This window comes from Eubalaena glacialis, chromosome 12 (genome assembly GCF_028564815.1).
Source record: "Eubalaena glacialis isolate mEubGla1 chromosome 12, mEubGla1.1.hap2.+ XY, whole genome shotgun sequence".
Classification (NCBI taxonomy): domain Eukaryota; kingdom Metazoa; phylum Chordata; class Mammalia; order Artiodactyla; family Balaenidae; genus Eubalaena; species Eubalaena glacialis.
This window is the reverse complement of record NC_083727.1, coordinates 15,340,864-15,354,733: the sequence shown is the minus strand read 5'-3', so window position 1 is coordinate 15,354,733 and position 13,870 is coordinate 15,340,864. Positions and strand designations below refer to the sequence as shown.

At 45.8% G+C, this 13,870-nt stretch overlaps 1 protein-coding gene across 10 annotated transcripts in view; it reads left to right on the top strand.

Annotated features, from left to right (window-relative positions):
- The window catches only part of MTHFD1L (methylenetetrahydrofolate dehydrogenase (NADP+ dependent) 1 like), a 290,546-nt gene that overhangs the window by 148,982 nt on the left and 127,694 nt on the right, over positions 1 to 13,870 (top strand). For all 10 annotated transcript variants that reach the window (XR_009702806.1, XR_009702808.1, XR_009702807.1 and 7 more), the window contains 2 exons: positions 163 to 270; positions 2,392 to 2,544. Coding sequence is in view for 6 of the 10 variants with exons in the window: in XM_061206826.1 (XP_061062809.1) it covers positions 163 to 270; positions 2,392 to 2,544 (261 nt within the window). In the remaining 4 variants the exon portion in view is untranslated. The remainder of the gene's footprint in view (positions 1 to 162; positions 271 to 2,391; positions 2,545 to 13,870) is intronic.

Below are 13,870 nucleotides of genomic sequence, written 5' to 3'. Positions count from 1 at the left end.
CATTAAGGATGATAGAAGAGAAAAGTGCTTCAAATACTACAGTTGATGAGGAGGGAATCTGGTAGTGAATTTTAAGCAATTACAGAAAATCTCACTAAGCTCTCCCTTAATTCTTTAACCGGATTGAAGTTAACGATTTTGTGGTCATTTGTGTTTTTCCAGCTTCCAATTGTGGAAAAGATAAGAACCATCGCCCAGGCTGTCTATGGAGCTGAAGATATTGAACTCTCTCCGGAGGCACAATCCAAAATAGATCGTTACACGGAACAGGTAAAAGTTGTGCATTTAGTGGGGAAAATCCAGCTTAGGCTTTTGAAATTATTCGCCTTGACTTGAGAGCTGGTGTATGTCCCACCAGCTGAACTTGGCTTAATCTACTCTACGGTCTACAAAAATTGAATTAATGTCCTTGGGTAGGACGTTAACTGTAATTATGGTGAGAGTACATACATCATTGACTTTTATGGTTATAAATTTGTCTGATATAGGTGGTGTCCATGTTTATCTGTGTGTGTGATCTTTAGCCCCTGCTAGTCAGCCAGAAACATTGAAACTGTTCTTGGATGTGCAGCAGTGGAGTCAAGGGTTAAATAATCTGCAGTGCTTCCTCTTACTGTCTTAAAAATGGTAGCATGGTGCCAGGTTAGTCAAAGAGGACTGCAGCACATATAGTTGGCGGTGCTTGGTGTTCTTTCTTATACAGGTGCTTCGTTGGCTTGGTGCTGAGATTGTCCACAATGGCTGAAGGCTCCATCACCTTCTGCCGTGCACGTGGCCAAGATTCAGCAGCGAGAGTCTAGTCCTGTGACGGTTATGTCGAATAGGCTCCACTGCAGCGTGTTCGGCCACCTTAACCAAAGGGGCCATGTGCCTCAAACACCCCCTCCAGTTTGCTGTGATCAGATAGAAGTCAGAGCTCTTCAAGAGCTTGCTGGCAAAAGAGCTTCATGATGAGTATCGCTGATCTATTTTTTTTAATCCCCCAACTCCTAAATTCTATTTCTAAAGCATATTTAATATTTTGTCCTATGCTACCAGCACTAGCCAGAGTATTCTCCCAGGTTTGGTAAGATAGTCAGCAATTCATTTCTTCTTAGGATTTTCCAAGAGCTTAGAATGCTCTTGGCTTGTGCTTTTTCATAAATGATTCTCAAACATTGCTGTACACACTGGCATTGTTCTGCAGTGAAATTTTCACTCATCTGCAATGAAATGAGTAAAATAAGGTTATTGTCATGAGGTTTTTTTTTTTTAATAAGTTTTTAGTAATGCTATTTAAGGACTATCATTGATCCTAATATTAGGTCCTTCCTGATGTTTTCTCAGGTTTAAAATCTTCTTTCTTTTATGAAGTAATATGGTGATAGTATATAGCATATTGGGTTTTTAAAAAATATATTCTTACTGGCAAACTTTTAAATTGGCAAACCCATATCAGTTCATAAAAATTATTTCAATATTTGATTGATCTCTGAAACCCAGAATTCTGGGCACCATTTCTGTAGAGCAATTGTGATCGCCACCAGCAGATTTCTGATCTGTATCTAAGAGTAAAGGGAACACCCCACCCCCAGCCCCAGTTGATAGTACTCTGAAATCTTCCAAATAGTTCTAGGTTGAATCATAAATTCTGTGTGGGTTACCTCTGCAGATTGCATTCCTTTTATCTCTGTCTGTCCACCGAGGGAATGTTCCTTAAAAGTTACGCGTCAAGTATGTGGTTGCAGTTAATTAGCCAAGTCTCTAAGGAGGCACTGTGTGCCCTTAATCGGGACCAGGCAGCGAGGACACTGTCCTTTTTGTGAGACCCCACATGTGACTTCCTCCCCTTTCACCTTTGGAACTCTGGGTCAGGCGTCGCCTTTGGTCCTTAAAAATAAGAGGCTTAAATAGTGACCTCATCTTAGTTCATATAATGTAATCACAGATCAAATAGCCATGATTCATAAAACAACACAAAGAGGCTCTTTGCTTCCTGACAGCCTCTAAGAATGAGCGAACAACGGGACTAAAAGCCTTGTTACAAAGCCTTTCTCCAGATTACCTTTCTGAGTGCCGGATATTAATATCCTTAGAAAGTGGTTTCTACAGCTGCTGCTGCTGCTGCCGCCTCTTTGCCTGCAAATAACCACCTTTTCTTCAAAGACACACATAATGCTGCCTTTCTGTAGCAAGAATTATCCAAAATAAGTAATAGACACCCTCAACTTGCCAGGTGATGATCTCGTGCAGATGAGTTTTTGTCCCATCTTCTTGTTCAATGAACAAGCAGTAACAAGCACTATTGTGTGTGTGGATCCGAGTCGTGGGGATTCTGTGGAGTGCGGGTCACACAAGTACAGGAGATGAACGTTTATGCTCAAGCAACACCTTTCCTTTCCTTTCTTACAGGGTTTTGGAAATTTGCCCATCTGCATGGCTAAGACCCACCTTTCCCTGTCTCACCAAGCTGACAAGAAAGGCGTACCGAAGGATTTCATTCTACCCATTAGTGACGTACGGGCCAGCATAGGCGCTGGGTTCATTTACCCATTGGTTGGAATGGTGAGTGTGACACATTCTCCAGAAACCTTCCCCAGTCTGTCTTGTCATGATGCCTAAAATCCTTACGCTCTGGGAACGCCTTACAGATCGGGTATTGGGAAGTAATTAATAGTATTTGCTCTTTTCCTAAGTAACTCTCTTCCACCATGAAAAATGCACCTGCCATCAGGGTTTGGATTTTTCTTTTCTTTAGATCACATGTTCAGGATCCCTTGAGTCATAAAATCAATTCCCCCCTCATAGAACATGGAAGAGAATAATTTGGGAGGAGCCAGTCTGCTGTTGAAATGGTGGGGTGGCTTAGTGTAGGGCTTCTGGATCTTCACATCACTGCACTCAGAATGATAAGACTTCACTGTGGTGGGATAAATGGAGGCCACCACCATGTCCAAGAGACAGGACCAGCCCCCCGCCCCAGGGCTGGGGAGATCAGTCTTTCACCCTTCACCTCTTTGTCAGCACATTAAGGGGGGAGCTCTGCCTTAGAAAATGAGCAAATCACATGAATTTTCGTTTCTGACCTTGTTGTGAAGGGACATTGTTGCTATGGGATGGTTATTGTTATTTCAAAGCTTCTCTTTGGACGGAGGGGAGATAGCACGGAAGTGAAAGCTTATCAAAGCACTTAAAATCCACGATGATAGACTTAATACATAAAATGCTTCATTATAGCCACACAGAGATATGGTGGTTTCCCTTGGTTTGTCTTCTCATCATGGGACGCTCCTGGATTAGATTCAGCACAAAAAGTCTTGATCATCTCTGTTGCTGTCATTGTTGTTACAAGCTGATCCAAGTCCAAACAGGAAACATAACAATTTTTAAAATAAGCCATGTGGCTCTGTTGTTTAAGCAGTGGATGGGTAGAAAGTACGTAATGAGTACAGAGTTGCTTGCCTTCATGTTTACACGTTCCGTCTGATGCTGGGCAAAGTGTTTTCAATAAGCGTTTTTTGCATTCTTAATGCCTGTGATGCACAGAGATACTAAGACGAGCACTGGGTTGAACAGCACAGAGGCATCTAGTAAGTGTGGTGTTGGTGTTGGCATTTGAAATGCTCTCAGGGCACAGGGGAGGCAGTAGCTATTTCTCACCAGGTTGGGGGCAGGGGGTGTGTGGAAGAAAAAGAGAATCAACCTCTGAACGGGGAAACAGTGAATCTTGACTCAAAGGCACAGAAATACATGGTACCCTTCCCAGCGTGGTCCAGTGTGGCTGGAGTTGGACAGGGGTTGAGAGGCTGAGAAATGGGATTAGCGTAGCAACACCAGGCCAAACTGTTAAGGATCTCAGGTGCCATCTTAAAGACCTTGGATTTTATCCCATGCACACTGGGGAGTTACAGTAAGGTGGGTTTTGTGCCTGGTTTTTATTCTTTCTCTTTTTTCTTTTTCTTTTTTTTTTTTTTTGGCCACGCCACGTGGCTTGCGGGATCCTAGTTCCCCCACCAGGGATCGAACCTGCGCCCTCAGAAGTGAAAGCACAGAGTCCTCACCACTGGAAAAGAAAAATGTCTGATTTATATTTTAGAAAAATAGCTCTGGTAGCAATGTGGAGAATGTTTAGAGGAAAGAGAACCAGACCCAGGGAGACATCGGCTGAGGCCAGAGGTAATCAAGGTTGGCGTGGCAGCCGTAGAAGTAAATATGGGGAGTAGAGACGAATTCGAGGTATATTTTGAAGGTAGCCACCTGCACGTGGGGCTCGGGGGAAGGGACACTTCTAGCCTGAGTGTAGACGGTGATGCTGTCCGTCGTGGAAGGAACACAGTCAAGAAGACAGATGGGCAGGGCCAGAAATGCGTCTGGCCAGGATGTAGAGAGCTGAAAGGGCTCATAGGATCTATAAAATGGTCTGTGAATCCATGAGATATACAGACACAACACTCAGAAGAAAGGAACAGGCAGGAAGAAGGCCCTGAGAGCTTTAAGAATATACATGAGGGTGGACACAGGGGAGAAGCAAGGATATGCATGAGAGAAATAAGCGGTAAAGGATGGTACTAGGAAAACAGCCATGTTTCCGGAGCCAACGGGGTAACAGGAGCCCTCGAGGGTCTGGGCAGAACCATCGTATGTGGCACGGGGAGACCAGAGAGTAACCACAGGAGCTGGCGGTGGAGTTTCCCATTGAGGGAGGCATAGCAACGGTGCTAGAAGAGAGAGAAGGGTTCAAATAAAACAGGTTCTGAATGGTAATTTTAGAAAAGGTGCAACTGAAGGTAAAAAAAATTCAGCTCAGTGGTCCAGGGGGCAGAGGGGGGAGGGGACAGATTGCAGAGGGGCACCAGCAACCTTCTGTGGGTGATGGAAATACTCTGTATCAGCGGTCCCCAACCTTTTTGGCACCAGGGACCAGTTTCATGGAAGACGGTTTTTCCACGGATGGGGGAGGGGGGTGGTTCGGGCGGTAGTGCGAGCGATGGGGAGTGATGGGAAACGATGGGGAGCGGCAGGTGAAGCTTCACTTGCCCGCCTGCCGCTCACCTCCTGCTGTGCGGCCCGGTTCCTAACAGGCCGCGGACTGATACCCTTCCATGGCCTGGGGGTTGGGGACCCCTGCTCTATATTTTAATTGTGGTGATGGCTCCATGACTGTATACATGTGTCAAAACTCATAGACCTACACGTTTTGGTTTGTTTGTTTGTTTGTTTTTAATTTATTTATTTATGGCTGTGTTGGGTCTTCGTTTCTGTGCGAGGGCTTTCTCTAGTTGTGGCAAGCGGGGGCCACTCTTCATCGCGGTGCGCGGGCCTCTCACTATCGCGGCCTCTCTTGTTGCGGAGCACAGGCTCCAGACGCGCAGGCTCAGTAGTTGTGGCTCACGGGCGCAGTTGCTCCGCGACATGTGGGATCTTCCCAGACCAGGGCTCGAACCTGTGTCCCCTGCATTGGCAGGCAGATTCTCAACCACTGCGCCACCAGGGAAGCCCGACCTACACGTTTTTAAAGGGTAAAATTTATTGAGTATAATTTAATCCTACCTCAGTTAACAAAAACACGAGGAGAGCTTGCTTTATATTCCTTAGAACGGCCTCCCTGATGGCAGCCCCTCAGGGCCAAAGATCTGGTCTTCAGTCCATGAAGGCCTTTGCTTAGCAGAGCACAGCTGGGTAGTACCCACCCAGAGGGACCAGGGACAAGGGGCCACGAGGGTCCCAAAGAGCATGGAACAGTGGACACAACTGAGGAGGGAATTAGGCGAGTTCCTAATCTGCCCTGTCTTGTCCTGCACAGATTTGAAATCCCACAGTAGTTCTCCCAACAAACTCATTCATTCATTCATTCATTCAGGGAACGTGCACATGGCCCTGTGCTCCATGCCGTGGGGAGCCCCCAGTAAAGCAGCTTTCTCCACTTTAGGCAGCTAGTAAAGGTCAATAGAAGGGAATTAACAAAGACAATGGTGTGGTGTAAAAATTGTGAGTCAATAAATGATACCTTCTGAGTATCTGAGCATTTAAGAGTCATTAAATACCAATCATAATTTTAAATCTGTGGGGTCACTAAGCAAATAGATGCTGTGAGTCTCCTCCCACCTCAACTCATACCCTCACATCCACAGCCTTGAAAGAACAGTTGTGGAAAGCCAGCATTCCGTCAGCCACAGCTCGTGTGTGTGTGTGCATGACCCCTAGTCCATCCCTCCGCCCCTCTGCTCCTCCTTGACGCCTGACTAGTAGTTAGAAGATGAAGGTGTGAGCAGTCCTCGAGGGGTGGCCTCCGGCTGCCTGGGCTCCCTGAGGAGGTCCCCGTGCCTCCACCCACGGGTGGAGCCGTAAGCGGCAGGGGCCCTGCGGTAAAATCCTCCAAAACAATCATGTGAGGAGCGAGGAAGGAAGAAGTTCCTGGAGGTCAGGAAGCATCACGTGGAGGCGATGACCTGCGGTCTGCTTTCTGTGACAGAGCAGGAAGCCGCTGGTGTCCGGGGCAAACGCACCGCAGGAGGCCAGGATCGCCTAATAAGGGCTGGTATTTACTTTTACTTGACCCCGTCCGGGGCCCTGCCACAGTCTGTGAGAATGCTTCTAAGATTCATCATCCGTGTGGGAGACACAGTGTAGTAATTTCCTGCTGAGATGACCGAGGCAAAGGGGGATGGGGACACCGGGGGGGACTGGCTCCTGCAGGTGGGAAAATTCTAGCCTGATGAATCACCCTGACTCAGCACGGGCTTATTTGAGCGGCTCTGAAGCACACATCCGTCTCTCCCCTCCAGGAAAAAAGCCCAAACTGAGACCTCAAAATCAGAAAGCCCCTCAGTTTTTCTGCCTTGCTCGTTCATTCATTCATGCATTCATTTATACCTGTCGGGTGGGAGGTGCTGTAAACCACGTGGAGGTGAACAAGCTCCAGTCCTCTCCTGAGGGGCCTTATGGCAGATGCTGGCAAATAAAATCATACACGTGCAGAACACCGTGGGCTTTATAGCAAAGGAGAAATCCCTTCTGGTGTGTCCTCAGGGGAGGCCCGTCCTCCTGGCTACCTCGTAGGTCTAAAAGTGGAGGATCTCACCACAAGCATGTCCCTCCTCAAACAATAAACATCTCCAGCTTTGCTGACTTTGGGAGATCGCACGGTGAAGTGCTGGAGAGTTCGGTGTTTTCCCCTCCAGGTTTAGTTTTCTAAATATTTACTTTTACCTTCCATCCTTACTTATAGGCCAGAGTTTTCTACCGCTGAATGATTTCATCATGTTTTATTTAGTTACTGCTTTAATTGGAGTTGATCACCAATTTGTGACCTCCAGTTGGTGTAGACACTTTACCAGTACATTTTACTTCCTGGTGCTGTTTTTTATGGAAGCACCCAGTCGTACATAGGTTCCTCAGCTAGGACCATCTAAGACCTTTGCCCCGTCCTTACGTGCACTGGCAGTGTTTTCTATCTCATTTTTCCTTCCTAAAATATCTTCATTCCTATTAAGCTCCGTGTGTATCCTTGCCTCTCTTTAATGATATTATTCTTGTATATTCTTTCCATCATATTATTGAAAGCTACAAAAGAGTATAAAATCCTTGACCAACACACCACCACTTAGTACATCTCCTTGTAAGAAATAGTTTAGCAAATCCAGATCTTTGATGTGGGGAGAAAAGAGCAGACGGTTTTTAAGATTTTCCAACCCTATATTCTACAGATTACCCTGTTAAGTTTCCAAAAATTCTTTCAAAGCTTATGGTTTTAGAGTGCTCAATAAATCTCGTAACTTATAAAACTTCTCCAAAACAATCTCATTCCCTACCCCTTCCCCAATTTAGTAGGTGGTCTTTGTCTGGTGGTCCCATTGCTTTGGTATTGTCTTTAGGTTTTTATAATTTATCAGGGCTGTTTAATCATTTGACATAAATTTCGTGACATAAAAACATTAATATGTAAGCAAAGTTTATGAAATTATATTATTGGGAAGTAAATTACATTCCATATAGAAAAGACTAAAAAGACACCAAAATGTTGACAGGGGGCTGTGATATTATGAACAGCTTCTTTTCTTTACTTTTCTGCTTATTTCAAATTACTGCATCAAGTATATGTCACTTTCATAACATGAAAATACAATAAATAGAGAAATGGTAAACAAAGTACTTGGGGAAATGTTTAGCCAGGGCCAGTTAGTTGCAAGGGAGTCAGAGTACACGTATGGCGGGTGGAATTAGGCTGGTAGAATCATCTTGCCCTTCCTGGCTGTCTTGTAGTGTTTTAACACCTGAAAATTGGGACACCAAAGAATGGACAAAAGAGCTGGAATGTTCCTCTAAGAAGTGCACTCCTGAGTATGGTTTGTCGAGTCTTGTCAGATGTTTGCTGGCCCCAAATTCTGCTAAGGAAATGCAAGATCGTTTTTTCCATGTTAATTTGTTTTCTTGTGGGGCTTCCTCACACAGTGACGCGTTGTCAGAACAGTTGGCTTGGAGAGGTGTCCAACCAAGTGTGAATTCCTAGCAGAAGTCCACTTGAAGGTAGTTTTTGGTGTATCGGACTATTTTCCTTTGATATCACATTGAGGCAATGAGATTGGCTCCTTAGAAGAACTTCGAAGTCCTCTTGAATATGAAGTCTTCCTTATTGACAAACTTAGGACATAAAATTAGGACCGAGTGGTTATTAAGGACAAGAATATGAGCTGGAATCTTGGGCTTAAGCCATCCTGCAGTTTACCCTGAAGGGATTAAGACATCCTACAGCGTTTACATGGTGTTCGGTGCCAGTTAGAGCCTTTCTGGGGGACACAGTGGCTATTTGAAACTGTAGAGAGAATCCTAGTGCTTTGGCCTCACAGACCAATGGGGAGAGAGAAACATCTAGGCCGGGGGCTGTAAGATGCAGTGCGTCAGAGCTCCGAGTCCGTCTGGAGCAGTGATTCTCACTGGGCAGTTCCCCTCTCCCTTCCTACACCCTTCACTTTGGTCCCTGTGTTCTTTCTGGAGCAGACCGTGTGATCCTGGGCACTGAATACGTGTACATGCCATGATTGGTCTGGGCTGGCCCCGTCAGAGCACGGAAATCTGTCCAAGGGAAGGGGACTGAAAAATCAGCAGTAAAACAAGCAGCTCATTGAACGAGCAAACAGGCCCTGGTGTGGCCTTCATCTCCACTCTGTGACCTGACCTGGCCACATCTCTACCCAGGTGCCCCACTGACAACCTCGCTTGGCTTGACTCTGGAAAGCAGGAAACTGCTGGAACGTGTTTGGGAAATCAGTGATGTCATCCACAGCGAATGCTGGGTGGAGAGTTACTGGTCTGCGGGGAACGGGGGCCAGTGAAAGAGCAAGCTGGGGCCCCACCCAGCCAAGTCATTGCCGTTTTCTTTCTCACATTTCAGTTAAGCTCACTTTGTTTTCCGTTCTCCTCCCTCTCCTGTAAAAGTATGTACTGAATGTTTTGTTTCCGCTGCATCTGATTCAGGTCGTGATGAAGTTATTCTGCAGCTCAGTGGGGAGGTGTTTTCTTCCTGGCACACCGACCCTACTCAGGGATGCATAGTTATAAACTCGGTCCACCTGGTTAGGCATGAATTAATTCAGACCTTGTAGGTTTCAACCCAATGCACTACTCCTCACATTTTCCAGAGATTCACGGCCAGGTAGACACACACACTCCTCAAGCTGCCTTTATTTTTTTTAATAAATTTATTTATTTATTTTATTTTTGGCTGCGTTGGGTCTTCATTGCTGTGCGAGGGCTTTCTCTAGTTGCAGAGAGGGGGCTACTCTTGGTTGCGGTGCGCAGGCTTCTCATTGGGTGGCTTCTCTTGTTGCAGAGCCCGGGCTCTCGGCGTGCGGGCTTCAGTAGTTGTGGCGCGTGGGCTCAGTAGTTGTGGCTCGCGGCCTCTAGAGCATGGGCTCAGTAGTTGTGGCACGCAGGCTCAGTAGCTGTGGCTCACGGGCTCTAGAGCGCAGGCTCAGTAGTTGTGGCACACCGGCTTAGCTGCTCCGCGGCACGTGGGATCTTCCCGGACCAGGGCTCGAACCCGTGTCCCCTGCATTGGCAGGTGGATTCTTCACCACTGCGCCACCAGGGAAGTCCCCCCAAGCTGCCTTTAAATGAGATGGCTAAGCAGTCGTGTTGTAAAGAGCTTCCCGTCCTATGAGATCACACAGAAGGTCTGTCGGAAGCTCAGTATTGGGCATATTTCCTGCAAAATAATCCACTCCTCCTCTCTCCTTTTCCTCACTCTCCTCTTGCCTTACTTTCCCCACACACACACCACCCACCCCCCGACAAATAAAGAAACTCTTAGCTTATTTTTTAAAAGTCTCTGCAAGTAGCCTTCGTAACTCCCATGTTCCCTGGCCCCAGTTAAACCAACACCTGAAATCTCTGTGATTAGTTTGAAATAATCCAGACTCGCTGCACAAATGGCCGCAAGCCTCCCCTCCCCATCTGGCCTCACTTTCTTTGTATCGCTGTGTCCTTTCACCCCATTCGTGTGGACCTGGTCGGGTTCCTCTTCTCCACCCAGCTTGGGTCTCTCTCCCACTAGTCTTCTTATCTCTACATCAGAATTTCCTGCTTTCTCCCAAACGTGACCTTCCTCTGGAGCAGGCACCCCTCGCTTCCTCTTATCCTGACGTGGCTGCAGCAAGTGACCCAGTTGCTTTGTGACCATGCCCCCCTTCCCGGTGTCCAGAGGAGAGGCACACGTGTGTCTGTCTCCAGCAGGAGAGAACTCGTCACTGCCTTTTCAGTATGGCATGTTTCAGCAAAAGGAAAGTGACTAGCAGCATTCTCGATTTCCAGAAACTGTTTATCAGATTGATGAGACACAGGAAGCTTTGTGACTCAGGAAAATGTTTGCCCCTCTACCACATACTGTTATCTAGGTCTAATCCATTTGTTTCAAGGACGTTTTCTCCCTGAGTTTGATGCTAATGTTTTTTTTTTTAAATAATATGGGTTTTTACACTTTATTTATTTTTATTTTTTGCTTCGTTGGGTCTTCGTTGCTGCGCGCGGGCTTTCTCTAGTTGCGGCGAGCGGGGGCTACTCTCCGTTGCAATGCAAGGGCTTCTCATCGCTGTGGCTTCTCTTGTTACGGAGCACGGGCTCTAGGCACGCAGGCTTCAATAGTTGTGGCACGCGGGCTCTAGAGCGCAAGCTCAGTAGTTGTGGCGCATGGGCTTAGTTGCTCTGTGGCATGTGGGATCTTGCCAGACCAGGGCTCGAACCCGTGTTCCCTGCACTGGCAGGTGGATTCTCAACCACTGCGCCACCAGGGAAGCCCAATGCTAATATATTTTTAGCATAAATATAAAATTACTTCAAATGAAATCAGCCTCAGCCAGGGAAACGTGCTGAGTAATAACGTTACCAGATATTTCTATTATTGAGTTAATTTTTTTTTAATTGGGTTAAATTTTTAACCTACCACTATTAATCCCTATGTGTAGGCTCTGTCTTTCTTATTTTCTGTGAACCTAGAAAAGGGTACTTGTGATGCTTAAGTGTCCACCCCTATCATCAGGATACTGACCTTTTGTTTTCTCTAGGGATTGATGAAATTGGCCCATTCCTCTTCCACTTCCATCTCTAGCCTACTTGTTTCCTGCCACATTTAGTAGTTTGGATTCAGAGCATAAAATTGCCAATCAAGATATACACAAGTCAGAAAGACATCCATAGAAGTATCTGGTACTCAGGGCACTTCTCTTTATTCTCTGCCTCTTTGTTGCATTCGTTTACTTTGTTATCCTAGTCTTTACTAAGAGGCATATAGTTGGAAGCAGCTAAGCAGTTTAAGAAAGGGAAATAAAATTAATACAAACCAAAATACCAGCTTTCAAGTTAAATAACTGGGCCACCCTCAGAGTCAGTTTGAGCATTTGGTGGGAATGAATGAATAGGAAGAAAAGCTAGATTTAGAAGAAAAATATGGCACTTTCAAACTGGGATTGTAATTTGAGGGAGGAATATAGTTGATATTATCTGGAACTCATAGCAGTTCACAGGCTTAACTACGTATGTGTTCATCAAAGTATCCTCCCATGGACATCAGATTAAACGTTAAAATAAAAATAGTATGTGTCCCTGTAAAACATTTGTGGTATACTGCTTTTGGAAAAGTTGGTTCCCCCCTGCTGTTTTCTGGGTATCATTGAAAATTCAAAACATTTTATACCAGTGACTATAGCCAGATCTAATTAAATCAGGGAACAAGTATAAAGTAGGTATTAGAGAAATAATTTATGTTGGGTTAAGTGATCAAACGGAGGTATTTATATATATAGTCCCTGGAAGACCCAGAATGAAAATTCATAGCCACATCGCCACCCTTCTGTAAGGATTTCCAGGGGTGCCTGCATTACGTATGTGCCCTTGGCCGGCCTGCTGAGGAGGAAACCTAGGGCTAAGAATACAAGCTGAATCCATAGTGTATGTCAGTCTCCTGTTTGAGACTTAAGCCAACCCCAAGAATCAGCTCTGGGGAGTGTGAAGCCTGTGAAAGTCACTGGGTGACCACCGTGCTTCTTTGTACCTTCCAAAATCCATCACCCAGTTCTCAAATTTATCTGCGTTTCTTCTCTGAAGACATATTTACTCACTCCAGAACCTTCCCCCAGGACTGGCATTGTGACCCCCTACTCACCTCCCAACACTGCATTTCTCCCTCAAGCACACCTCTGCTTTTGTGCTGCCAGCTCTACCCAGCTAAGATCTCTTGCACTTATTTCCTTTGTGTGTCCTATCCTTTATCAAGTCGCCTTACCCAGTGTCTCCTGTTAAAACAGGCCTCCCCAGGGTAGAGACCCTGCCTTTGGTTCCCTTGATCTGTCCACACTGGGGAGTCCAGTGTAGAACATACGGCTGAGCCAACCCAGTGTGAGGGGGTCAGCCAACTGCGCGGAGGGCAGGGGGATCCTTAAGGTGTCCTCTGCCGATGTGACCTCACAGTATCAGGATCTCCACTCAAGTCCCAGTCTGGAAAAGCACATCTTGTAAGAAACTAAGAGGACAGGCTCAAATGCCCACCTATCTTATCTGCTCGTAACTCCAGCCTTTCGGGGTCAGTGCTGTAGCCCTTCTTTTCAAACCAGTTACTGACCAGCAAGGCTATAAAACCAGGTCTAAATATATTTTTCTTAACGTGTTTAGATATGGACTTATAGATCGAATATCCCATCAAGCTTTATCACTTGGCATATGGCCGTTTGTGTGGAAACTGCTTGTCACATTTTGTGTTAATGAATCTCAGCCCTCATTTCAGTGGGAATAATAATAGTAGTAATAATAATAATAATAAATAATAGCTGTTCTTACTACAGGCCAGACACTCTTCCCAATGCTTTATATAGATTAACTCATTCATTACTCCTCGTACCAGCCCTGTGAGCCGAGTTAGTGATAAATGGCCAAGGAGAGTTCTAGCACTCCATGAATATTAAGGCTTATGAGATCTTTGCACAAGAATAACTTAAATTTTGAACATCTTGATATTTTCTTTTCAGTAGGTCGGTCAGTGTGTATTCCCGGTGCTGTGTGTGCTGCACACTGAGACATATAACAAAGCATAAAAGGTGGTGCCACCCTCCAGGGACAGCAGGATGCTTGGATAATAGAGCATCAACACCAGGAAATTAAAGCAAATGGTTTGTGCAGTTTGCTCGCCACAAGGAAGGCATAAATGATCCATGCAGTAAAACCTCAAAGAAAGCCAAGACCACAGTGGGTCTTTGGGTAGGCTGGGAAGGTTGGTTAGAGATTGGGGCCTTGAGTGACATACTGGGGCATACTAGGACGTTTGAGATTTTGTGGGTGGAGGACCACCTGGCATCAATCACCTGAAGGAAGTAGAGACAGGTCAGGAGCCCTTGAGTGCATGTGG